A 27,320-nucleotide genomic window follows, 5' to 3' on the forward strand; every position below is an offset into this window, starting at 1 on the left:
CTAGAGATACAGCGAAGTGCATTAATTTTTTGTAAACAACTTTTTAGGTATTGAAAATGGCAGAGGAAAAAAATGTTTGCAGTGTAATAGATACCGAGAATTTTGAGGGGGAGCCATCAGTGACTGTAAAAAAGAGGAGTTTCGCATAAGTTTTTGAATTATTTAGAAATAGGGGTGAGTAAAAATCCCATAAATAGAGTTTACTAAACTAAGAATCTTACATTAACTCCTTCCTTTTCGCTCTCGTGAAAATGACGGGGTGGGATGTTCAGTAGTAACGTCAAATAAGAATAAAATTATTTCATTTCTTTTGCCCGGAAAACATTTTATTTCTCATTTTACACACCTGATGGCAGTACCAGGATATTTTTAATGCAATTGTAGATAGTTAGTTTATTTTAAACTAGTTGCAGCACTAATCAAATACGCTAATACAGATACAAAAGCCAAAAAAATAGGTACTTTTATGACAGTTTTTTTAAAAATTAACCGATCGTTAAGGGGTTAAAATAAAGAGTACCACAGGAAAATATTTATCCAGACTCCGGAGCAAGTTGGCATCTCTGAATTGGGTAGAAAATTTACGAAATATTTTCGTGACGGTTGAGTGTCTGGTCCTGCACATTTTCACTAATAAAAAAAAGGAACACCATTAGCACGAAGTGTATTAATGCATTTGATTGTTATGTTGAATATGTCTAAAAAGAAAATGTAATATTATAGATAACATATAAGCTGTGTTTTGTTCGTTTGGTGAGGGAAAATAATGGTGCGGTGAGCTAATGACGGTTGCAGAAGTTGTCAAAATGTGATAATTTTCATTTCTGAACATACGACTGATGCTCAATTTTATATGGCAGGTATAAACAGTTGAGAAAACTTGCTTCTGACCACGATCGTCAAGTTAAAAGTGTGCGGAAACAAGGTGAAGCGGGGGCCAATATTTGCCAGATTATAGAACTAATTATATTATTATGCTATTATTGAAACTCTGGATCACAACTTCTTTAGATTTTCTTCGTGATGTGATGTGTGAAAATAAATATATAGTTATTTCGCTCTGTGTTTTTAGTACGTAACTCATTATCTATTTAAGCAGATAAGAAAGAAGGTATGATATTTTATCCTTACTCTTCAGAGCTAAACAGTTGGATGTGCTTTTTTTTTAAGTTGACAGTATGTTTTGTGATTGGAGTTAACAGTTTGTCAATAAATTTTTGACAGTAAAAATTTTAATGGTTTCTATTATGTGACTTTATCATAATTACTTTCACTGTAGACTGTATTTGCAAGTTTTTGCAGATAAAAGGGGAAAAAAAGGAAAATTAAACACTAAACATAAATAACAGGCAAACAAACTATTCTACAGTTTATCAAACTGAAATTTTGTAAAAAACAAGTATCAGAGACAATGCTAAAATATCATTTTATTATCTAATTCGGTCATATATCTATAACAAAAGTAATCTTAAAAATACTTATAATATAAAAAATTGCATAATTTTTAATAATTTAAAGAAATTCTGATAACAATATTAACTTTTGTAAAACATTTCGCTGTATCTTTCCAGAAATGGTAGCATTTCCTTTTTACAAAAATCACTTGCAGAATAGCTGATATTATCACCACCGTAATCAGGAGGCAAACACTCCTTTGGTATGTACTTATGCAGATGCTCCATATCACTGCCATGGAAGTGGAACTAAATAAACAAAGCATTATACATGGGTTGTTCGGTAATCAACGCTAGTTTTTAGAATCCAGGTCGAAAATACACTGATGGAAAATAAATCCCAACACCAAAAGAAATTATGGCAGAGAAATAAAATTTCAAAATGCGTTTGTCTGCGTAACATAAAGTTGCGAAATCACAGGCAAATGCAATTAAGAAAAAAGAGCATTTCAAATGTAAAATACTGGTACATTAATAACCGGTGTAGCCACCTGAATTTTGAATGCAAACATGCAATCGGGCATGCATTTTGTCATACAGATGTTATCTTGTGAGATAAAGTTCCATGACTGTTGCACTTGGTCTGTCAATACGGGGATAATTAATGCTGGTTGTGGATGACGCTGAAGTTTTCGTTCAATGTTTCCCCCATACGTGTTCGATTGGTGAAAGATCTGGTGATCTAGCAAGTCAAGGCAGCATGTCGACATTCTATAGAGCATGTTGGGTTATAACAGCATTATGAGTGCGAGCATTATCCTGTTAGAAAATACACCCTTGAATGCTTCTCATCAATGGCAACAAAACAGGTTTAATTATCAGGTTGACGCATAAATTTGCAGTCAAATTGCGTGGAATAACCACGAGAGAGCTTCAGCTGCCATAAGAAAATGTTTCCCAGACCATAACTCCAGGTGTAGGTCCACTGTGTCTAAGTTGGAGACAGGTCGGTAGCAGACGCTCATATGGCCTCCTTCTAACCTATATACGGCCACCACTGGCACCAAGGCAGGGCCAACTTTCATAAGAAAACACAATAGATCTCAACACTATCCTGCAGGTAGATCTGACTCGACATCACTCACGCTGTAAACGGCAGTGGCTTGGAGTGAATGGAATACAAGCTACAGGGCGTCTTGCTGGGAGCTGTAGTTGAAGTAGCCAATTTGTAAGAATTAGTTGTGTTACTGCAGTGCCAACTAAAACTCGGATTTCTGATGCAGACGCAGTACGGTGCTCCACAGAATTTTTCCTCTGAGTAGTGCCCCGTGGCCACCCAGAACCCGGTCTTCTTGGAGCACTAGCTACTCTTGACAGCTGCTGCCAACAATCATGCACAGTGGAGCCGTGGTGGCTCAGGGGATGGAGCACTCGCCTCTCAATGAGATAAACCAGGTTCGGATCTCGGCAATTCCATATCTGACTCGCACTGACCACAGTGCTGACGTGAAATATTCTCATTGGTAGACGGATCATGGGTTAGAGTCCCCTTGCCGTCAGGCTAACCGTTGGAGGTTTTCTTTTTTTCGCTCTATGTAACGCAAATGCGGATTAGTTCCACTAAAAAGTGCTTCACTAAGGAAAATTTCTCCCTATATTTGACTCAGTTACCTTGTCTTCAGGATTGGGTTCAAAATTCCAATGATACGGAGTAGAACATTTTTAGTCGCAAACTGAAAATTGGATCGGTTGTCAAACAACGGTTATAAAATCAAATCAAATGCACAGTGGATACATTTTTTCTTAGTCTTTCAGCAATATTGCGGAATGAGAATCCACCTTCTCGCAGCCCTATTACACGACCACATTCAAAGTCAGTGATCTGTTGATAATGACTTCTTCGTCTACTTAAAGACATTCTTGACTAACAGCAACTCACTATGTCAGAATTTATCGAAAAATAACGCTTACGAACTGCATAGCACGTATTTAAAGCAATCCCAATTTGCATGTTCACAGTGGTGCCAGTGCCAAACTTATGCACCAAGCACTAAATTTGAATAGATATCATCTTTTAGTTGTATTAACAAGCATACCAAATTTAGTTTATCTAGCAAAACTCTTTCTTGGTGTTTCTGTCATTGTAATACTAAATAACACTCACTTTTGGGGTTAATGATTAAGAATCAATCGAAGAGAAAAAAAAAACGCTATCGAAATCTAAAAAATCATTTTAGGGGAATGCCATCAATTTACCCCAGGAAAATAGAAATTGAGAGATAATTATTTGACTACAAGTTTCATTTGGCTGTCAAATAGGTTTCAATAATTTTATTTCTCTTTTTTAACTGCGATTCATCAGATTTGGATTGCGTTTTTCTGCTTTAATTATACAAGTAATAGTTTGACGCATTTGTGTGTATTCTTTTTTACATCAGTTTCAACAAGGGTTCGAAAAAAGCATATTAGTGGCGATGATCACGAAACAGTAAAATGTAATCTATTTTCACGACTTAAAGTAAATTAACTTAAATAAAATTTTCTTTAGTCGCAAATAACTCTCAAACATTTAAAACAAGTAGTACATAAAACATCGCAAAGTTTCCGTAAATACATTACGGTAAATCTAAATTAACAATTACTTTTTTGAAAAAGTGCAAAGTTAAATTAATATTTACTGTTAAAAAAACTCTCGGAAATGATTTGAAAGTAATAAGAAATGAAAGTTTATCTTACCAGAAAAAATCAATTTAAGATTATATTTGTGATTTAAAAATAATAATTTAATTCTAGTTCCTAAGAGAGAATTAGATATATCCACGAAAGTAAATATAACTTGAACAACATAAAGAAGTTATTTTTAAATATTCCTTTAACTTTAAGTTAAAGGAATATACAATTCACCGTATAAAGTGATAAAATCCTTTAACTTAAACTTAATCCTTTAACTTAAAGTGATGATCAGAAACAAATAACAAAATATTTACCCTTTTTGTGATTTTATTAGAAAGAAACATCCTCAAAATGTTGAAAAGATATCTAAATATGGTTGATTCGTTGACTACGTGAACAGCATTGATTCTAATAGGTAACGTATTCTAAATATAAGATAAAAACATTTCTTGTTAAAATATTTCTACCAGAAAAATTGAACTTAAAATATTTAATAAAAATTTCCTTTTTCAAGAATAAAAAAGCTTGAATAAACATCAATATCAAGGACCATCAATATCAAGGACCATCATCAAGGACCATCAATATCAAGGACCATCTTAAATAATGAAAATGAGAAAATGCATGGACATGGGAAGTGAAATGTTTCTCTTATATATCACTATCAAATAGGGAATTTTTACTCGATTTAGCTTCTTCTTCAATTTAAAAAAAATCACCTTAAGGCTACAGTGGACGTTCAAAAAAATTTTTTTTAGTTTTTATGCTACACTAAAACTTTTTTTATAACTTATGTATTCTATCAAGATATGCCCTTGCAAAAATTTTTGTAAAAAATATTTGGACCATTTTTGAGAAATTTAAAATTTTTTAAAAAAAATTTCATCAATTTTAAAATGCTCCCAGCGGCTTAAATTAAAATTTTTATTTATTTTTTTTTAATATTCTTTTTTTAGAGATAAATGTTAAAAGCTTTATGCATTATATAGGAATTTTCCTAAATTTATTTTAAATTTATGACCAAAAAACAAATTTTATGTAGATTTTTGTTTCAAAATAAAGGTCGTTAGGTACATGAAACCCGATAACTCTTTTATTACTTGTTATAAAACAGAAACAAATGCATAAACTTAATCTAATATACATATAAATAACTAGAAAAAAATTTCATCTCAATAGGATGAAAACAAAGTCGACTGGAACATTTTGAATACGTGAAACATAACAAAATTTCAATTTTGAGAAAAACAGCTTTTTGTGTAAGAAAAGGGGCGTGGCTTCATAATGTGAAAACGAAACTACCCTATAACTTCTCAAAAAATGACGAAATTTAAAAAAAAAAAAATTCAGTTGAAAAAGCAATGAAACAAGTGTCTAAATATGTCCAAAAAAAAAACCCGAAATTTTTATCAATTTTTGGCAATATAAAGGTCCACTGTAGCCTTAACAAAATAAACCTAAGTTAAAAAATATACGAGTAATACGTTGTAAAGAAGAGAAATACGATGTTCTTTTTTTAGTCATTTTTTGAAAGATGAAAACATAAAAATGTGATATAGTATCTTCTTGTAATAATAAATCTTTCATTTGTTTTACATTAAATTTATGTTTATAATAAGTCTATTTTCATTAACATAATTCGGTGCAGTGTAGTCTGTCTGGCAACACTGCATGGCGGAGGTCAGAAAACAGGAAGCACTTCTATACTAACAAATTTTTTCATATTTTTCAAGAAATACTAAAAGAAACATTTTATAACTTCAGAAGTGTTTAGATCGTGCAATTTCTCGTACTTATCAATGAAGTTTAAAGTTTTTAGAGGTTTGAGGGACCGACAAAAGATTTCAAACAGAAAATAGAGTTTTTCAATACCCTATGTCGAAAAAGTAGCAATAAATTTGTAATGTGTAACTATTTATTATATGCGATAATTGCACAAAATTTCATACGCGTAGCTTAAATGTATGGAGATATGAACATTTTTATATAAAAAAAAATTTAATTTTCTGAAGTGAATTTTTTTGGCTATAACTTTTAAAATATTCATCAAAATTAAACAAATTGTTTAGAGCAATTTAAAATTAGCTTAAAAATCATTGCTTCAAAATTCGAGAGAAATTGGTTAAAAAATAAACGAGATATAAGTATTTAAAGTAGTTATTTTATTACTGCACATGCGTGGGAAACATTTGAATTTTTTTTTAAATTTCGTAGAGAATCGTATTTGCCAACAATCAAAAAAGTCCGATTTGAATATCTTAAAATTTAAAAAAGTTTTAAGTGATTTTCTAAGTAGTTTACACGGAAATATTATTGTAATACACGGAAATATTATTGTAAAAGGAAAAAGAACAGGCGAAAAAAAAGATACTTTAATGGGGATGACCGCGACAATGCCATTGTCTTTTTTAACAAATCTTCATTAATAGTACAAAATAAAATTTGTGGATAGCCCCTTATAATATTGAGTTTCTTTTGAAGAGGAAAAAAAAGAAGTATGATGCATGATGATTTTCTAAGTAGTTTTTGTACTTTTCAAATAAAACTTTCAATGATAAGAGGATTTTTAAAAAATATTATTTTGTGTCGTAAGACAAAGTTAAAAAACAGTGATAAAGCCTTGCAATAAACGTTCATACACGTAAATGTTATTGTATAAGGAAAATGAACAGTCGAAAAAAAAGATACTTTAATGGGGATGACCGCGACAATGCCATTGTCTTTTTTAACAAATCTTCATTAATAGTACAAAATAAAATTTGTGGATAGCCCCTTATAATATTGAGTTTCTTTTGAAGAGGAAAAAAAAGAAGTATGATGCATGATGATTTTCTAAGTAGTTTTTGTACTTTTCAAATAAAACTTTCAATGATAAGAGGATTTTTAAAAAATATTATTTTGTGTCGTAAGACAAAGTTAAAAAACAGTGATAAAGCCTTGCAATAAACGTTCATACACGTAAATGTTATTGTATAAGGAAAAAGAACAGTCGAAAAAAAAGATACTTTAATGGGGATGACCGCGACAATGCCATTGTCTTTTTTAACACATCTTCATTAATAGTACAAAATAAAATTTGTGGATAGCCCCTTATAATATTGAGTTTCTTTTGAAGAGGAAAAAAAAGAAGTATGATGCATGATGATTTTCTAAGTAGTTTTTGTACTTTTTAAAAGAAACTTTCAATGATAAGAGGATTTTTAAAAAATATTATTTTGTGTCATATGACAAAGTTAAAAACAGTGATAAAGCCTTGCAATAAACGTTCATACACGTAAATGTTATTGTATAAGGAAAGAGAACAGGCGAAAGAAAAGATACTTGAATGGGGATAACAGCGACAATGCCATTGTCTTTTTAAACAAATCTTATTTAATAGTACAGAATGAAATTTGTGGAAAACCCCTTATCATATTGAGTTTCTTTTGAAAAGGACCAACAAAAAAAAAACTACTTAGAAAAGTGCTTGAAAATTTTAAAATTTTGATGATATTCAATTCGGACTTCTTTTTAGTAGATGCCAAATAAGATTTTCGGCAATATTAAGGAAAAAAATCAAGTTTTTCTCGTTCATGCACAATATAAAAGAAGTACTTTAAATATTCATATCTTGCACAATTTTAAATGAATTTTTCTCAAATTTTAAAACATTAATTTTTTAACTCATTTTAAATTTCTGTAAAAATGTAATTTTATTGAAAATTTTAACAGTAATGGAAAAAAAAAAAACGTAAGACAAAAAAGTTAGTTTTTTTGATGAAAAGGTGCATATCATATTTCCATAAATATTTAAGCCAGGCTTTTGAAATTTTGTGCAATTTTTGCATGCAATAACAAAAATAATTGCTACAAGTTACAAATTTATTGCTACATTTTCTAGCATTCGGTGTTCAAAAAAATCATTTTTCATTCGTAACTTATTGTTGGCTCCTTAAACCTTTAAACTTCATTGATAAGTATGGGAATTCGCATGATCTAAACACTTCTGAAGTTAAAAAATAATTTAAAAAAGCAAATTTATTAGTATAGAAGTGTTTCCGTTATTTAGTCCACCCCATGTAATTCAACAAAATATCCAAACCACTATAAATGCGAAACTTATTCTTTTTAAACGTTTACCAACCACTATTTTTTAAACAGTAAAGTGTTAAAATATGTTGGTTTACTTAATATGCACTGTCTAAGTTCGCAGTCGCTAATATTCCGTCTGATAAAAATATTCAATCGAAGTTTCTTAAAGGGACGGTTAAAAGCACTATGCTAACAATAGCACCATATCAGAGAAGCTGAATTACGCTTCAAATACCGTTCTTCAATTAGAAAAAGGAAAGAAACATTAAAAACTGGACTTTCATTAGGTTTTTACCAGTGCTCTAGGGGAATTTTCCAAAACAATATTGACCGACACGCAGGGAAAAATGGCGCAACTCGGATGGTCAGAGGCAGGCTAAAGAGCTGAATCGCGACTGTCCTAGCTTCTTAAGTTAAACAGGGACAGTTTGAGGAAGATCATTGGTCTTCTCACTGGACACTACACCCTCAGGAGAAACTTATACATAATGGGTGTTGTATCTGATCCTCTATGTCAGTGTTTCCCAAACTTATGATTTTTGTGTAGCCTTTTTTTCGTAATGCTGTGTACCACTAATGAAGAAATGAATGCATTTTTTACTGTAAAAAATTGCACAAAAGTTAAAAATCACAACTGGCTGTTGACACCTCTAATTACTAGTTGTTAACTGTGCAAAATATACCCAATAGAAAAATACGTAATCGCAAATTTTCATGGCTTTGTTTTTCAATTTTTTTTCCTCTAAATTTTCGCTTGTTGCAAAATATTTTGAATCAGAATGCGTACCCCAGCTAAACAGTTCCATTACCCCTGGGGGGTACGCGTACCACACTTTGCGAAACACTGCTCTGTGTCGAGGTTGTCATCTTGAGGAGGAGACTTTACGACATTTGCTTTGTGATTATGAGGTCTATTCTGCTCAAAGATTTGAGCATTTAGGGCAACATTGCGTAAATCTCCGGGAACTGCAAAACATTCCTATCAGGTGTTTACGGTTACGGAACTTTATTTTAGCTATAAAGCTTTCTTGTTAATCATGATTTAGGGTTTGGGTACAATAGACCTCTAGTCGATGTTCCCTGCTCTTTGGAGCTGTGTCCAACGTCTGAGTCTAACAGACAGATAAAAGTTTTGAACTCGGTGCAACTTAGAAAACAAGCCAGTTTAAGAGGGTAGATGAAAGAATATTTTTAATACCAGACAAAGATGACTTCAGAGATTATTTATTTATTAAATTTAGATTCTTCAATACTTCATGTTCTTTCTGCATATTAATTCGATTGAACTTTCTACTGCTTTCTATACATACATTATTACTTCGAATATTATTTCGATTCATCTTATATACAGTTGTAATAATTAATTGCGTTTAAATTGAGGCTAACACTATTTTATAAACAACAAAGATTGCAAAAGTATTTTGCTTCGCTGAGAAAGTATTGTCGAAGTTTACACTAGCGAATGCCCCACTTGACTAAACATTGAATCAAAATTTGCTGTTCCGAAAAGTGTTAAGTGCCTAAAGGTTTCATGTTCTACTTACAGCTTGCACCGACCATTATTGTAGCTCAAAATATCAATGGTGGTCATAGAAATAGTTAGAAATTTAACCCATGGGAATCTAATGCAGGGGAAATCTGTTTAAATTTTTCTTTTTTAAATAAGGGCACTACAGGTTAACCTTGATTTAAAAAAAAATCATTAATACTTCATTCCGAAGTTCACTTGTCTTCTGGGGTGAAAGCAAGACGGAAAAGAGGAAATGCTGGTAGTAAAACCTTTTCAGTTATAACTAGTTCTTGGGAAGAGTTTACTTATTCTTTTTTTTAAACTTATCAACAATATCTACTTTATCATGGTAAATAAGCAGTTTTATATATATATGCTAAAATTACAAAAGAAATCTTGATAGTTACAGATATTTTATTTTTTCGAAAACAATGCTAGAATGAAATGTCTTACGTACCAGTTTTTTATCTTTTCCGTCTTGCTATATAAGGGCTTTCAGCCGTGCTTGTCTTCTGATTTTGTAAATAGTGTAAATATTTTCTTCTTATCTGTATCTTCAATTTGTTCCCTTTATTATGTATCAACTTGCGATTTATTTTTAAGTATGACCCAGACTTGATTTTATCAATTATTGTTCATTCTGAGATTTAACTTAATGTTAACGCAGCACCTCCCTTCCCTTCCACCACATATTCTTCAATTTAGATGAAAGAGCAGATATCCATTCATGGATAGGTACTCTAAAAAACTTGATTAGTTAGTTGTCTTCTGAGATAGACTACGAAGTTCAGTATTGAAAGTCATGCATCCACTACATTAACTTTGATACAGTACAGCGGCTCAAAATTTACTGAGAAGCAGGGCAAATCATAAGGATTGAGTATTGCACTGGAAATCATGGCTGTATGCCGCTAAAAGCTTGTCATTATTATAGAATCACTGTACGTGCTCATTTGAACATTTATTTTGCATCAATTTTAGGATTATTGTGATAATCGGGAATATTTTATGAAGAGTTTAATAAAACAAGAAACACATTGCGTAGTCCAAATTTTTCTACTTACTTAAAATATTTTGGAGCCCTGAGAATTTAAAATGATTTATTTTTTAATATTTGGACGATGGGTTTCCTTTTAAACGTAGTTTCTATAATATACACAACAACTACATACATGTTACTACTTACTCTTAAAATTTTTGAATATAATTCTAAATATCTTCGGGTGGTAACTTTGAAATGCTTCCAATTAAGCGTTGCATCATAAATAAAATGAACTCCGCATACCTGAGTTGCTGGATCTACTGCTATAGATAGCAACATACCTGTTATTGCGGAGATTCCTATTTTGGATGAAATTTTATCAGGATCCCAATTGGCTGAAATTAATAAAATAAATTTACAATATTAAGGAAGCAATTGAATATTTTGATATCTTTTTTTCATTCAAGTTAACTGAAAAGGTAATGAATTTGTCTGCCGTAAAAAATAGTTAGTAAAGCGTAATCTGAAAATTAGATTTTAACGGATTAATGGTGATCACACTTAATGATAGATAGGTTAAAATTTTTCTGGGCTAAAAAATTTGTTAAAAATATAAGGGATGTTCAGAAAGTAAGGTTTGATTACAATTTTACCATCAAAAGTTTTTTTTAAAATTTAATTCATAATATGTCTCTTCATTTTTCAACAGTTTTTATATTTGTTTAAACATTTGTCGAAATGTTCTACAAGCTTTTGTATATATAATACATGGAAGACTGTCATCTGTAAGGATAGCCAGTTTTGAATTCATTCTTATCCTCGTCATTTGAAGTGAAGGCCAAAACCTAACCAAAAATAGGTGGTTTTGAAGTAGAAATGAAGTATATTTGCTAATATTTGAATTAGACACAGTTTTACCTCATATCTATCTGAGGTGTTTTACTTTTATACTTATTGGAAGGTGCTAATTTTCTATCTTAAGAAAATAATTTAACACCTTAGGATATAATTGTCCAACTTAAGTAGATGAATAATAACCTACAATAGGTGTAAAAATAAAACACATCAGGTAAAAATGAGGTTATGGAGTGCACGCTTTATGACCTTGCCAAACACCTTACGTAGCTAATTAACAACCTCCATGAAGTATAAAATAAAACACTTTAGGTTGGCAAATAATATCTTATTGTGTGAAATGAAATGCCTAAGGTAAATAATTTACAACTTCCGATAGGTGTACAAATAAAGTATGAATATGAGCAAAGTATGAATTTCTGCATGAGAAAATCTCATGCAGAAATGAGGTTATGCTGTGCATCTACTACAACCTTTTCACATACCATAGGTAGATAATTAATGACTTCTATGAAACATAATGACAGTTGAAAACATGAATAAATTAAAAATCATTAGGGGCCATCCCTGGATTGTACGGGGTTTGGACAATCTGTTCTCCTCCAAAAGATCTTCTGATCTGATTTTGAGCGTGAGTTATAAAATGAGTTCTGGCATTATCATGCAACAAATATTCTAGAACTATTTATTTCATGTTATTCTTCTCTCTACCATTAAACTTTTCAATTAATTCTCATAAAACAAAAAACGTTTTCAACGTTTCAAACAAAAAACGTTTTCAAATCTCTTTCAACGTTTTTAATTTAGTTTCTTACTATATTTGATATTATCTAAATCTTGCATTTAAATTAGATATGTTTTGCTGTTACAGACATATCCCTCCTTATAATCTAATAAGTCTTAAAATGAGACTTATTGTTAACAGAAACAATTTTTTTAAACAATTTTTTTCCTCGCATATCTAAACATTCGAGAATTGATTACTTCATGTTAAACCAAGTTCTTTCTCTAAGCTCTTCAATTAATTCACATAAAACAAGAAAATATATAATCTCTTTCAGCGTTTTTAATTTAGTTTCTTACTATATTTGATGTAATATAAACCATGCAGTTAAATTATTAGATATGCTTTTCTGTTACATTCATATCCCTCCTTATATTCTGATAAGTCTTAAAATAAGACTCATTGTTAACAGAAATAGGTTTTTTAAACAGCTTCCTCGTATATCTTAATATTCAAAAACTGATTTCTTCCTTTAAGCTCTTCAATTAGTTCACAAAAATAAAACAAGAAAAGATCGGTAATTCTTTTATTACTTATATGTTAGGCAGCATCCATGAACATTAGTATTCAACTTCTAACAGGATTTCCTATTTTGAAAGTTTTTTTTCGGTTTCAAAAACTCAAGCACAGTCAATATTTCAATACCAGAAGATTGATTAATTTTTTGAACATTTTGAACTTACATTGAACATAATTACGATTTGGATTGTGCTGCGAGGACTAGGATCTCATTTCACTTACATTACATAATAATATTTCCTATTACAACTCATAAGTCCATTATTCAAAAATAAATTTTACTGTTTTTAAGATTCAAGATTTTAAGGAGGATGTAAAAGATGACTCCTCGTTTTCGATTTATTAATAGATTGAGAGGATCAACTAAAACGCCATGAAATATAGTAAGGAATACTAATAAAATCACCAATTTTTACGCAATTATTAATTAAAAAGTACTTGTTCAACGCGCTTTTTCAAAGAAGCATTCAAAAGGAATTTTTAGGAGAAAATTTATAAATTTTTCTTTAAGTTAAATTTTTTAAATTAAATTTTTGATAGAATTAAAATAAGTTTCTTTTGTTTATTCAAACTGTACTTTAATAGCAGTGTAATTTATAAAGCTATTCTTAAAGCTATCAGTTTTTTTCCTTCCAATGCCCACCTGCGTTGACATTCGACAATTCAGGCATATAAGGGCGGATTTGTTGGGTACTATTTCAGTGGCACCACATTAGGTGGGCCAACGTTGCTCCCACAGTAAGGACAGATAGTGCAGAGGATGAGGGAACATCCATGCCTTGTCCGGGATTCGAACCCAGAACCTTTCTGATACAAGGTCAGTTCCCTGACCCCTACTCAGACTGGCCGGCTTAAAGCTAATCGTGAGAAATGTAGCTTTTGTTAACAATTATTTCATTGTAAAATCAATTTTGTATTAACATGTTTTATAACCGTTGGGAAAAATGAGTTGATAATCCTCAAGTATGATGCATGACCAAAAAGCACATAAGAAATTAAAAGTTTAGTAGAAAATAGCACTTACCTCTGTGCTCTCCTATAAATACAACAAAAAGGGTTATGCTTTAAACGAGAAAGATTATTTTATTATCTTTACTAATGATTACACAAACTAGTGAGTATATAATTAATGTAGTCCTCAAAACAACGAGCGCATAAAATTTCTGAGTTACAACAAACGTTATATAAAGAATTTATCATTGTTAGAAATCATTTAGAAAAAATATTATTAGAGAATCACTCTCTAAATAGTGCGAAACAAATATTTAGAGAGTGACTAATAACACACACGGGTACTATTTTTTTCCGTCCCATCGGATTAGTTTTCAGACTTTAGGTACCTCTCATCGCTGATTTTAAGTCTGCAATCGGTTGTTCTCTTCAAGCTACAAATTGTATCCAATTTAATAATATAGCCCGAACCAGGATTCTTTTAAAATTCACAAGATGAAAATCAAGCGTTCCTACTTCTCTGGTACGTAGAGTGCGGCAGTAGGAGCCGATAATACATTTCAGTTTATGATGCTTTAAGTTAAGGTCATATGTTTTTGTCTTAAATGTTGATTTCAAAGGAGCAGACTAGTGTATATGCATGTTTATAAGCTTATATTCTTTATAAACTTGTATTTTCAGACGAAAAAGTAAAAGAAACAAATATCATCGTGAAAAAATCAGTAGCTTTCGGAAGAAGGCTTGTTTCGGATTTAAGATCCCCACACCCGAACTAAGTAAAATCAAGTATTTGTATAAATACAACAAAAACGTTTGTTCCCTAGGGTTATTATTATTATTATACTATTATATCAGTTGAATTGAAGATCAAAATATTTGTAAAAAAGAAGCATTGCCTACCAGGTTTCAAAAAGAAAATGGCACCTCCGTCCTTAAGTCTATAAGGAAGAACACTGCCAGAACCAGTATCCATGAGATGTTTTACTTGTTCAAGGTCCAGATTTTTAGGATATATATCGGAAAATTCCTCAAATAAAGCATATAAATTCTTTATCACCTCCATTGCTCTCACTGGATGAAATTTTCTTGCTCGTAAGAATTGCAACAAGTATAAGTCATCATTCGGAACATCTATTGTTTTTTTCTCTGAAATGTAACATGGTTGGTATTTTGTAATTAAAAATTGAAAGTCATTTGTTCGAGGAATCTGAAGATCAAAAGTGAAAATTCTTGACGTACAATGATTCATCATAATAAATATTCTCCAATCAATTTAATAATAATAATAATAATAATAATAATAACATTTATAATATCAACAAGATATAAAGTAACATGAATTANACGATACCTTGTACACCAGGTCATAGGTCATAGAGGGGGTGGGTTATGAGTCGGTTGTCACCTTCCATGTCAGAAGGTTGGGTCACTTGTTGTTGGGCTGCACGTCGACTGAATTTTTATTCAAAAATCCGGGAAACGGGCAACTAATGTAAATGGATAACCTCTGTCCTTGGGAATCAATTTCTTCACCGCGAGCTTTAAAAAACAAAAGCGGGGTTTTCTTTAAACACATCATATTGTTATTTTATTTTACTTAGACCAAAATATTTTTCGATAAATGTGTTTACACGCCCTCTCTTTCGAATGAATCTAATTGGTCACGAGCGATTGATACTTAAGGTTACGAGGTGGACTGCAAATATTTTTGTAAATTAGATGAGTGTAAAGGGTGGAGCAGTTTTTTTTTTAACTTAACTTAAAATTGCTTGGGTTTCTCATGATTAAGAGTTATTCTATAGACTAATGAATTTGCCGATAAAAAACCCGATTTATAAAGCATTCAAATACCTTCAGAGCTGTTATATGTGGAGTTCTTTTATAGGATTCATGCGCACAAGTGGTTAACTTTTTAAATAGTCTGCGCAGACTACTTATTAAAAACCGTGTGGAGACTTCTGATGTAGGAGGTAATGTTTCTTCACATCTTGATGCATTCTTTCCTACTAATACTTAAAGTGTCCCTTTATAGATTAAACCTAAGGCTCCTATACTATCAAAGCTGACTTATCAAGCAATATTGGAGCAAACAAGTTCGCAAGTTAACGTTATGTTAGTATCAGTTATGTTATTATACAGATGGCAACTGCTCTGGATACAGCAAAATAATTAAAAAAACGGTAAATAGCTACAAAGTAAATTTTGCAAATAGTTGACAATATTTGCTTGCTTTTTAACAAGTAAAGCATGTAATAAATACTTTAAAGTGGTGAATTATATAAGCCTACGCATTGTTTAGAAATAGTGGTGGATGAAAATCTACTAAATCGAACTTATTAAACCAAGAATTACAATTAATAAACTACCACTTAAAAATATTTATTCGCTGTGCCTATATTAGCTCTTTGCTCCAACAATAAATGATAAGTCGGCCTGTCTAATTCAGGGGCTCTAGATTAAACCAAATCCCCGATGACGTTGCTTTTGCGCAACGCTTTGTAGCGGTGTGAAATGTACCATTTTGTAAAAAGTGGCAGATAATAACTAGTGCTGGAGCTAAATTTTTTTCTCCAATGTGACTACCGTTTTAGTTTTAATAAAATACATGGGTGTAATGCAAGGGTCAAAGTCTCCTATTAAAATATTAATATGAGAGTTACGATTTTCGCTTAATTTTATATAAAACGACTACATCGTTATGTTAACAATATAAGCAATAACATTTAGTTCTAAAAATGATCACGGTGCTGTTTTTAAATTAAACTGAAAGATGAAAGTTAAGTACTATTTACTTTTAATTTAAATTTAACTTCTTACATTGAAATTGTCAATCGCTTTTTAATTTTTCAAATGAGGATCAGACATACCGGTAAAATCATATTAGAATATATTTAATTACATAACTATTATATTTCAGTGAACAGAAATGCCTTTGTTTCACCGAAATAAAATTAAAAGAAGGTATAGTCGAATTACCAGTTTCTGTCTATAATTCATGAAAGAGACAGACTGTCGTAAATGGGTTAATTGCAAATAACTTTCTTCCCTTTTTTTTAAGATAGGAAAGGATGGTAGCTCAATTATTTCGTTATTAAAATTTATTATGGAGAAAAAAGACATTTGTGTTTCTCATATATTATTACGATAAATATTCATAATTTGATCCGAAATTAAACAGCTGTGATATTTAAAACCAGAGTCGTAGCCAACAGTAGAAAATACCAAATTGGTCTTTAACTTTTTTGGTCTAACTAAATTTTGAATGGGCAAAAAGTATCATCTCTAAAAGCTTCAAGCCTGATCTTTCGAATTGTTTCAACAGTTTTGCCATGAAAAATCTTCCAAAACATTTGAAAGAAATATTATTTACCTAGAGTTAGTATAGAAGTGTTTCCGTAATTTTTTCTAAACCTTTGTATCAGGGCCGTGGTATCTTAGGGAATAAAGCGTTCACGTTCTAATGAAGTGAACCGGGTTCGAACCCCAGTCGATACGATTTTAGCCCCCGGTTCGTACCAACAACAGTGCTGGCATAAAATATCCTCAGTGATAAGCGGATCATGGGTTAGAATCTCCTTGCCATCAGTCTAACCATGGGAGGTTTTCCTCGCCATGTATCGCAAATGCGGGTTAGTTCCATCAACAAGTCCTCAACGAAGGTAAATATCTCTCAATATTTGATCCAGGAGTTCCCTTGTCTTCAGGATTGGGTTCAAAATCACAAATCTACAGAGGGGAACATTAGTCGTAAACCAAAAAAATTGGGTCTGCTGTTCAACGACGGTTATAAGAGAAAAAAAAACGAACTAAATTTTTTAAAGTTTGTAGATTCCAAACCCCTTATTAAACCACTCCTTTGCTTGATATTCTAATCCTTGTTTCATACCATGCGACTTCAATGGGAGTAACGCGCGTACGGGCACAAGCATTGTAACTGTTGAATGGTTTTTGTTTGTCCTTTTCATCTACCTTACTTTATATTGAATGTCCTTTATATCAGTCCGATACTTCTGTTTGTTATTAAACCAGTCCTTTGTTTGATATTGTAATCCTTGTTTCATACCATGCGACTTCAATGGATATAACGCGTGTTCAGGCACATGCATTGTAACTGTTGAATGGTTATTTTGTTTGTCCTTTTCATCTACCTCACTTTATATTGAATGTCCTTTATATCGGTTCGATATTTCTGGAATTATCGACGAGATACAAAAAATCTCTTAATTTTGATCGCCAGTGTATTGCGAAAAATAGCGAGTTGCGGAAATTGGAAATGATAGTTACGCAGTATACATGATTTCTTTATTTTAGAATTATCCATATTCCAGACATAAAGACAAATTTTGGGACTCCATGATCTCTCCATTCTCTGAAGTTGATGAATCACTTGAACTTCTTCTGACCTTTCTGGTGAACTTAGATTTTTGAACTCAAATCTCTATGGCACCTAAAATGAAGATGTTATATTATGCATGAAAATTTTATTAATCATTTACGAAACATGTCGCGTTACAAGTCAAAATAAAAAAAGAACTGTATTTGAGAAATGGATTGCTATGAACTTCAAATCCTTATTTTCATTCAACAAAGTTTTGAAATGGTTGTTATAGATAATAGATAAGCAATGCTAAAATTTTCTTTATTGTCAACTTTTGAATATATTTTTAGCTGATAATTATATCTCAATACATCTCTAGAGACATTTTAATTTGAAAAGTTTAAAATTTTGATTTAAGTAATGACTTACTAAAAACTTAAAATTTCAATTTTCCTAAAATAAGAATTTAAAATGGTTGACATAAAATATCGAATATCAAGATTAACATTTTAGCTATTGTTAACACCAAAATACATTTTTAGTTAATAATCATATCTTAATACATATCTATAAAGATTTTAATAAGAAATGTATAAAGATTTTGATTTTAAAAATTAATTTGTGACGACAACTATAGTTAATAACAAATAAATATTGCAATCCTTTGATATGATTTCAAAATTGTTAGTATCAAATCTAGAAAGAAGTTATTAAATTCCTCTCTTTATTTTTATAAATCCGAATTTTGTATTGTTAAAAATGTCATCAATTCTAAAAGATTTTAACATGATATATATATATATATATATATATATATATATATTGACTAAAAGAATTATTTATAACAAACAAATTCTAAAACTATGGAGGAAGGGATAACTGTCTTCTGTTCTAAGTAAAGTCACTGTCTAGGTTCTGACCTTAGAGATTTAAAAAAAAAATAACAGTCAGTCTTTTATACAAAAAAATTTAAAGACTTAAAAGGTTCGAGTAAAGACACCGGGAAAACGATAATATGTATTGGTATCTAAACTCATTTTTTTAATTAATATCGATTCAAAATTACAATTTAGGACAATTTAACACGGATAATAATTTTACATGAAACATTTTTTCAATACCGAAAAAACCCAAAGCGTAAAATATACTCTAAATCCTTATAACAAAAACCTAAAACAAAAAAAAGCTCCCCCCCAAGAAACTAAAAATAACTGTCTAAAAAGTTTAAAAAAAATCTCACCAATTGCCTTAAAAAAAAGGAACAGTCCAAAAATACATATGTTCTGGAAACTGAAGCCTTCGTAATATCTAAATTTATATTACACTATATTATACAAACTTATATGTTGGATAAGGTATGTACAGTCACTTTATAAATTTTGTCTCCCGGACTACATAATATCTGTGAAACAAATCTTTTCAGTAAACGCAGATGGTTCTCGATAATATTTCCTTTTTAATGTTTAAAAAGTTTCAAAAAGTTTAAAATAAATTTGACTTGTATTAATTTACAAGAAAATGTTATTGTTGTTGTTGACATATGCCAGCTTTAGGCAGAGGGGGTGCGATTGCTCTTGTTTTTTCAGTGGCGCCATCTATGGCCGAGAATTCGACTTCTGCCACACCGTTTGACATACCCGTTTAAGGGCGGACCCATTCATTCATCCACAGATCGTAATTTTGACCTGAATCAGAGAACGATTGATCTCCAATCCAGTACCCCCAGAGGTATTGATTTGTTATTTGAGCATGGAGGACTTTTGCGACTCGACAAATTTAACGTGCATCATTCACTTTATTGCACGGGGAGTCTTCGGCCGGCGGGGTTCGAACCCATGAACTCTCGGACCAGGACCCAGCTCCCTACCGACCAGGCTATCCTGGCCCTACAAGAAAATACAAATTCATGCAATTATTTATTTTAGTATATCTCACTTGCAATCAATCGTTTTAATTCTGCGATAGCCTGAATACGATTTTCATCTGTCTCATTCAGTTCCTCTTTTGCTTTTTCAATCATCCATTCCGTCAGATATCCCATTCGGTAAGGCAAGAATGACTTAGCTTCCATCTGAATGTCATAGCTGTCATCCATTTCCACAGGTTTAAAAATTCAGAAATTACCTAAGAAAATATGATCAATATATTGAATTTCTAAAATAACTATAATGCAGTAATAAGTTAATAATTCATATTGTATTCCCGGTTCGGATGAAAAAACTAGAATTACTTATTTTAAATTCAGATTTATTTGCATTATGTAAAATGAGAAAAAAAAAGCAATTCAACCTGAACTGAGAGATCCGTATACGAAGAGCATCCAGAAAGTAAGTTTCCCGAAATTTTTTTAAAAAAGAACTCACACTTTCAGGAACATATTTATTGGCAACAAGTACAGCAATGTTTCAGCTATTTTTCAACATAGCCACCATCAGAATTCAGACGCTTGTCGTATCGTGGGATAAACTTTTGTATCCCTCTGTCATAGAACTCTGCAGCCTGTGAATGGAACCAGCGTGTGACAGACGTCTTCAGCTCTTCGTCGTTGCCAAAACGCTCACCGGAGGACAGGGACTTCTTGAGATGCAAGAAAACGTGAAAATCGACGTGAGCAATATCAGGGCTGTAGGGTGGATGATCAAACAACTCCCAGCTAAATTCCGTCAAAACAGTTGCCGTGCATCGTACCGTATGTGGACAAGCATTGTCATGGAGGAGCGCAACAACTGCAGTAAGCATTCCACGACTCTTCTTTTGAATGGTTCGTCACAATCTCCGCAGTGTTTCACAGTAACCGTAGACGTCTGTCACATGCTGGTTCCATTCACAGGCGGCAGAGTTCTACGACAGAGTGATACAAAAGTTGATCCCACGATACGAGAAGTGTATCAATTCTGGTGGCGGCTATGTTGAAAAATAGCTGAAACATTGGTTTACTTGTTTGGAATTAAATATGATTCTGAAAGTGTGAGTTCTTTTTTTAAAAAAATTGGGTAAACTTACTTTCTGGATGCACCTCGTATTTTGTTTTATAAGCCAAAAAATTTTGTGGATTTTACGTTAGTAATTAGATTCAATGGAATGCAATGAAACAAAAATATTACAAAAATATTAATTAGTTACTTAATAAACTTGTAGTTTGTAAAATTTAAAAAAAAAGAAATACTTAAATTCTTGAGCCCTTTTCTAGTTCCAGTACAGTAAAATGCTGTTTGAACTAATATGTGAGCCCTAAATAATTTAAAATACATAATACAATATTTGTATATATTAACTAATAATCGTAAAATGATGATAATCACAAAATAATTCGTTTTATTTGGTATTAAAATAATAAAAATTACAATGGAAATTTTTTTTTGCTGAACCTATGCCTAATTCGGGTGCGGTTATTTCAAATCTGAAATTAGTTTTGTTCGGAAATCTACAGATTATTTTCATAATATTTTTTATGTCTGAATGTACAATTTTATACAGAACGTATAGGTTTATACATGTATATATATATGTTACACTCATCTGTTCCTTTGAAAATTACACTTTAAGAGAAAGAGCAAACAAATGACCTTATATCTAATATTGAACATATGCAAATATGTGTAATATTTTATCTGTATGGAATAAATATGAATGCATTTTTTGGTTTTCTGTGTACGGCAATTAATAAATAAAAGCTGGGATATTTTTTTACGTATGATTATTTAAGTTCGTGAAGTTTTTTCTCTCTCTTTTAAGCTACTCAGTCTTTAACTTGTTGAAATAAACTCAAATATACAGTTTAGTTTTTTAAAAAAATTACGAAGTTGAAATAAATATTAACGTTTGAAAAAATAAATAAATATTGGAGCTCTTTTGATTCTGTATGACAGCTTGTAAACATAGATTGATAGTTGCAATTTTTTATTTCTTTCAACTTTTTGCGTTGAATTTCTTACTATGTTTAAAATTATATGAAACATGCATTTTGTTTATTAAATATGCCTTTCTGTTCAAGAAATCTCCCTCCTCATATTCTGATAAGTCTTAAAGTAAGACTTATTGTTTACAGAAATAAGTTTTTTCTATAGCTTCCTCGTATATCTAACTGAACTGATTTCTTTAAATTGAACGAACTAAGTTATTCCTTTAAGTTCTTCAATTAATTCACATAAAACAAAAAAAGCAGAGATGCCTACGTGCTCCGAACAGCGAATAAATATTTTCGAGTGGTAGTTTATTAATTGTGATTCTTCGTTTAATAAATGCAATTTATTGGGTTTTTACCCACCACTATTTCTAAATAATTCGAAGACTTATATAATTCGCATCTTTGTTTTAGTTAAAACATGCTAAAGCTTTTAAAAAGTAAGCAAAATTAATCAAATATTTGTAAATTTACTTTGAAATTATATACCGTTTTTTAAAATTATTTAGGCGCGTCTGGAGCAGTTGGCATCTCTAGAAAAGATATAATTTCTTTCAATCTCTTGAATTTAGTTTTTTTTCTATATTTCATATTATATAAAACATGAATTTTAATTATGAGATATGCTTTTCTCTTAGAAAAATCTCACTCCTTCCATTCTGATAATTTAAGTGTTTTTAAACAGCGAATTTTATTAATTAAGTAATTAAGTTTTTCTTATGTCTTTTTTTATGTGTCATAGGTTTTTTATGTGTTATTTTTAAAGGAGTAGACAAGTATATACGCATATAAAATTATGTTCAGTATAAACATACAAATTCAGACAAAGAAATAAACTAAGCTAAAAAGATAATTTAGTTTTATAATCGTTGAGCAGCCGAGCCCATTCTGAATTTACAGCTATCAATGTTCAACTTCGTACCCTGATAATTTTTGAACCCAACCCAGCTGGATCAACATTATGATAAACTAGCCTTCGTGGATGACTTTTTGATGGAACTAACCCGCATTTGAGTTACATGGAAAGAAAAAACACAAAATAAATCCCACTGTGAACCCGACGGCATGGAGGTTCTAACCCATAACCCCTCTACCACTGTGGATAATTTACGTCAACACTGTGATTGTTAAATAGTTTGAAATAATCAGTAGCTTTAAAAACAAAACTAATTCCTGATGCGAAATCCTCACACCCGAGTAAGGTAAAAAACTGCCTGTCCGTGTGTTGATCGCCAAACAGTCGGTAACGTGGAGGCAGCGGGGTCGTATCCCATCGTAAACCTGGATGTATCTGCATGCTGTTTTTCTGAATATGTTCTACTTGGCAAAATATCATAAGTCTTAATTGAGCTCACAAGCCTGCATGTTATGTACAAGGGGTGATCAAATGAAAAGGTACGAAACGACGTAAAAACGTAACAGTTAAATATTTGCATATTCCGCTATGGGAGAACGTAGCGAGACATCTCGGGATGCGATTGGAGTCTCTAACTGGGATCAGAGCATGCGCTGGTGCCCGCATGAGCAGGAGAGAGCAGAGGCTCTTATCAAAAGCGGCTTCCAAATGATGCGGCAGTCCGTATGAGGACTGGATGGCGTTCGCGCTGCAAAATTCGACGATTGAGGAGCAGCGAGGTGTTATCCGATTTCCTTGAGCACAGAAAAACCATTAACTCCGATGTGTACTGTGAGACACTCTGACGCCTATGCAGGTCCATCAAGAACAAAAGACCGGGGCTGCTCACGGAGGGTGTGGTTCTGCTCCATGATAAAGCGCGTCCACACGTCTCCAGACTCACACACATGGAACTGGCCAAGTTCAGGTGGGAGACGTTGGACCATCCGCCCTACAATCCGGACTAGTCGCCCAGTGATTTCCATGTGTTTGGTCCACCTGAAAGGGAAGCTCTTCAACTCGGACGACATACTCAAGGACGCTGTGAAGGACTGGGTCTCGTCAAGACCACATGAATTCTGGGAACAAGGAATCCTGCGGCATGTTCATCAGTGGGATCGCTGTGCACCGGCCTATGGTGTATATTTTGAATAAAGTCTACATTTGTACCCACCGTGTCGTTTCGTACCTTTTCATTTGATCACCCCTTGTATGTAAAACCAATAAAACAAGCTACCACTTGAGATAAAAATCCACCGAAACAGGAAAATATTTTCTAATTAAGTGAAAATATTGGAATTTCAAACCACTTTGATGTTGTTTTCTATTGTAGCAAAAAGATATATAACGGTGTTTGCACTGTCCTTGAAAAATGTAAAAAGTGGCGTCAATATTATAATACGGAATTTAATCCTTTTGAAGGCCGTGGTAAGTATACTTACCACCACGTTTTACCACTTTTAATTTAGGTTTCCGTTTTTTTAATAACTTCAGCTTCCTTGAAGTGAGTTTGAATAAAATTGATAACCATTTGTCACTTTTAAAAAACGCATAAAAGTTATAAAATACATAATTCCCTTAGAAGTTTGTAGCATTTAAGGAATTTATTTTATAAATAAAGAAAAATAAAAGTCAGTAAGTTCCTAATAGATCATGTTAAATATATTTATCACCAAAAAAATGGCATTTTTATAAACTAAATGAGTTGTTTTTTTTAATATCAATTACTGTTCTTAAAACAATTTCAATTCCAGAAATACTTTAATTTACCTTTACTAGAAATAAAGGCCCATTAAAGGGTTAATAATTTCTTTTTATCGGCTTTTACTTGAAATAAAAAAGCTTGCATCATATGCTTCTAAACACAACAATTATGAATTTACTTGTTACGATGACCAAATTCCAATATTTTAAGTGAGTTTTAAAAGATTCGGCATTTCATTTCTACGTCTAAAGGGAAACTTTTGTATGTAAATTTTAAAAAAAAGAAAGATAAATTATTATTACAATGTAGTGAGATCAATGTTATCGTCGTCAGAGAAGCTTATGAAAATTGAAGGTCAAAACAAATTTTAATTGCTTTTAGCGTGACGAGGAAGCTTACCGAAATGTAACTGGCCAAATAGGCTGAATAGATTATTAACAGATAGATTTAAAACTTAGAAAATAACATTTAATATTTATTTTGTTGAAAAAAAATGCAATTAATAAGATATAAATCATTAAATTCTACAGTTTTTACGTTAAATAATTCGCCAAGAAAACAAAGTGTGACGTTGACTGTAAAGTGTTGCCTTAATTAAGGAGCTTTTCATTTTAAAGAGAAACTTAATGTTAAATTTAAAAACTAAAGTAAAAATTCTTTTTTTGGGTATTTTTAAACTATTTTTAAACTAAATAAATGTATAACTTTTTAAACTAACTGTAACAAGTAATAGTTTTAATTTTAAATTTAAATGTACATAAAAACATCTGTGTTTGGAAAAAAATTTAACTTAAGGAATGCAGATTGTGTGAATCAATAAGAATAAATAAATTTGAAGTAATTTTATTTGATACCGAGAATTATAACATTGCTATTGAGAAACGGTTCCTATNAAAGTGTCAAATTGCAAAAAAAAATATAGCAGGCCAATTTCCTCACAGAGTAATACCCCTTACGAAAATTTGCCATAGGTTCGTCATAAAAAATACCACAGGATATTCCTATGGGTATTATATATATATATGTAACCAAGCGAGAAAGATCTCGCTTGAGAAAAATAAGTTTTTTTCAATAAAAAATAAATAATCAAGATTAAAAGCAAGAAAAAACTAAAAAAAAGATAATCATGAAAAATCGTTTAAGTTCGCAAAACCTTTCGAATAAATTGGAATTCCGCAACTAAATATTGACGTTAAATAAACACAAAAAAATGCTTTTTCGGCAGAGAATTAAAACTTTGCCCAAATACACAGTAAATTCGTTGTCATCATATTTATATTAATATTAGAGGGACCTATCTATGTGTGTTATACCACTTTTTTCTTTCCCTAAAATACCTTCCACATCAATACAAAAATGTACATTTTCGTCCCTTTTGACTAAGGAATGATTTAAAAAAATGACACTAAAAGAATTGTATTTTAAGAAAAGAAAAGAAATCTGTAATTCATCTTTTAATTTATTACCGGAATATTAGCAATATCGGTACAAGTTTTATTTACAAAATTGATCATTTGTATAAAAAATTAAAAAATAATTTCATTTTCTAACCTCGTTAAACAATCGTCCCAACTCTGAGTTTACGACTATCAATGTTTAATTCTAAAGCTTTGCAATATTGAACCAATCCCTGAAGACAAGGAAAATCCAGGATAAAGCATTCTCGCAAACTGGCCTTCGTGAAAAACATTTTGATGGAACTAACCTGCATTTGCATTACAGAGGAAAACCACGAAGACCTCCATCGGTTTTCCGAAGTTCAATAAGATTCTAAGACGTGATTTGTCTACCACTGAGGATATTTTACGTTGGTACTGTAGCCGATGCAAGAAAGGAATAGAATTCGGTCCAGCCAGCTACAGCAGTGATTTGAATCTGGGACATCTCATTTGGAAAAGATAATATAGAAGAAAATTGTATTCCTTATAAATCTTAAATTTTAGAAAAAGTTGTTTTTTAGAGAAATTCCTTGGTTCAAATCACCCAACCATAGCCAATCACTCAGCCCCGTTTTTCAGGGTTCTATGTTAGGGAAGTCTAGTAATTTTGACCTCGGCCAGATGACATGGACAACGCCTGAGCTGGCACCTCTCCAACGAGAGGACATTCAGCCAAGACAGATTTAACCTACTCCAGCTCACAGCTCCAGCTCTTCACCAACTGTGTGAACAATGCCTTAACTAACGGCCGGAACACCAATCCCTTAATTGACTAGCAATTGCTATTTTCATGAGGCTAACAGCAAATAAATAATAAAATGGGTTTTACTAAATTCATTCTTCGTGCTTAAATTTTACCACAAAACTAACAAAAATGTCAAAAGTGTAATTCTTAATTTTTATAAATATGTGCATTACATTTATTCTTTAATATACCTACTTTAAAACTGAACCAGGTTCCTCTTGCAAGCACATAGAGTTCCTTAACATCCTAACTACACAGCATAGTGCCGAAACAAACTTTACATTGAATTAATAAAAATTTATAATTTATCGATTGGAGTTCCAAAGCTTTTTAACGGCAAGGTTGTGTTTTTCTTTTGGAACACAAATACAACAAAAAATAATGGTTATAATTAAATAATAAATATTACTTACGGCAAAATTTATCAGCTTCAAAACTATTTTTTGTTTCACTCTCTGCCTTTTAAACATAGCGAATAATGGAAATTTTTTTAAAAAAAGCATAAAAATAATGAGGCATAACAATATTTATTTAGTTAGACGTCACAAACAAAAAATGCAAATTCAGAAGCAACT

At 31.5% G+C, this 27,320-nt stretch overlaps 2 protein-coding genes across 2 annotated transcripts in view; one reads left to right on the forward strand and one right to left on the reverse strand.

Annotated features, from left to right (window-relative positions):
* Positions 1-27,320, forward strand: part of LOC107454778 (clavesin-2) — a 356,878-nt gene that overhangs the window by 156,688 nt on the left and 172,870 nt on the right. The window lies entirely within an intron of this gene.
* Positions 1,408-27,320, reverse strand: LOC107454775 (alpha-tocopherol transfer protein-like). Its single transcript, XM_043053087.2, has 6 exons — positions 27,159-27,320; positions 19,993-20,181; positions 14,640-14,885; positions 10,835-11,025; positions 4,382-4,492; positions 1,408-1,703 (listed from the first exon to the last, which is right to left on the reverse strand). Exons 2-6 carry the CDS (start codon positions 20,150-20,152, stop codon positions 1,536-1,538), a joined length of 876 nt encoding a protein of 291 aa, XP_042909021.1. The 5' UTR covers positions 20,153-20,181; positions 27,159-27,320; the 3' UTR covers positions 1,408-1,535.

Source organism: Parasteatoda tepidariorum, chromosome 9, assembly GCF_043381705.1.
Source record: "Parasteatoda tepidariorum isolate YZ-2023 chromosome 9, CAS_Ptep_4.0, whole genome shotgun sequence".
Classification (NCBI taxonomy): Eukaryota; Metazoa; Arthropoda; class Arachnida; order Araneae; family Theridiidae; genus Parasteatoda; species Parasteatoda tepidariorum.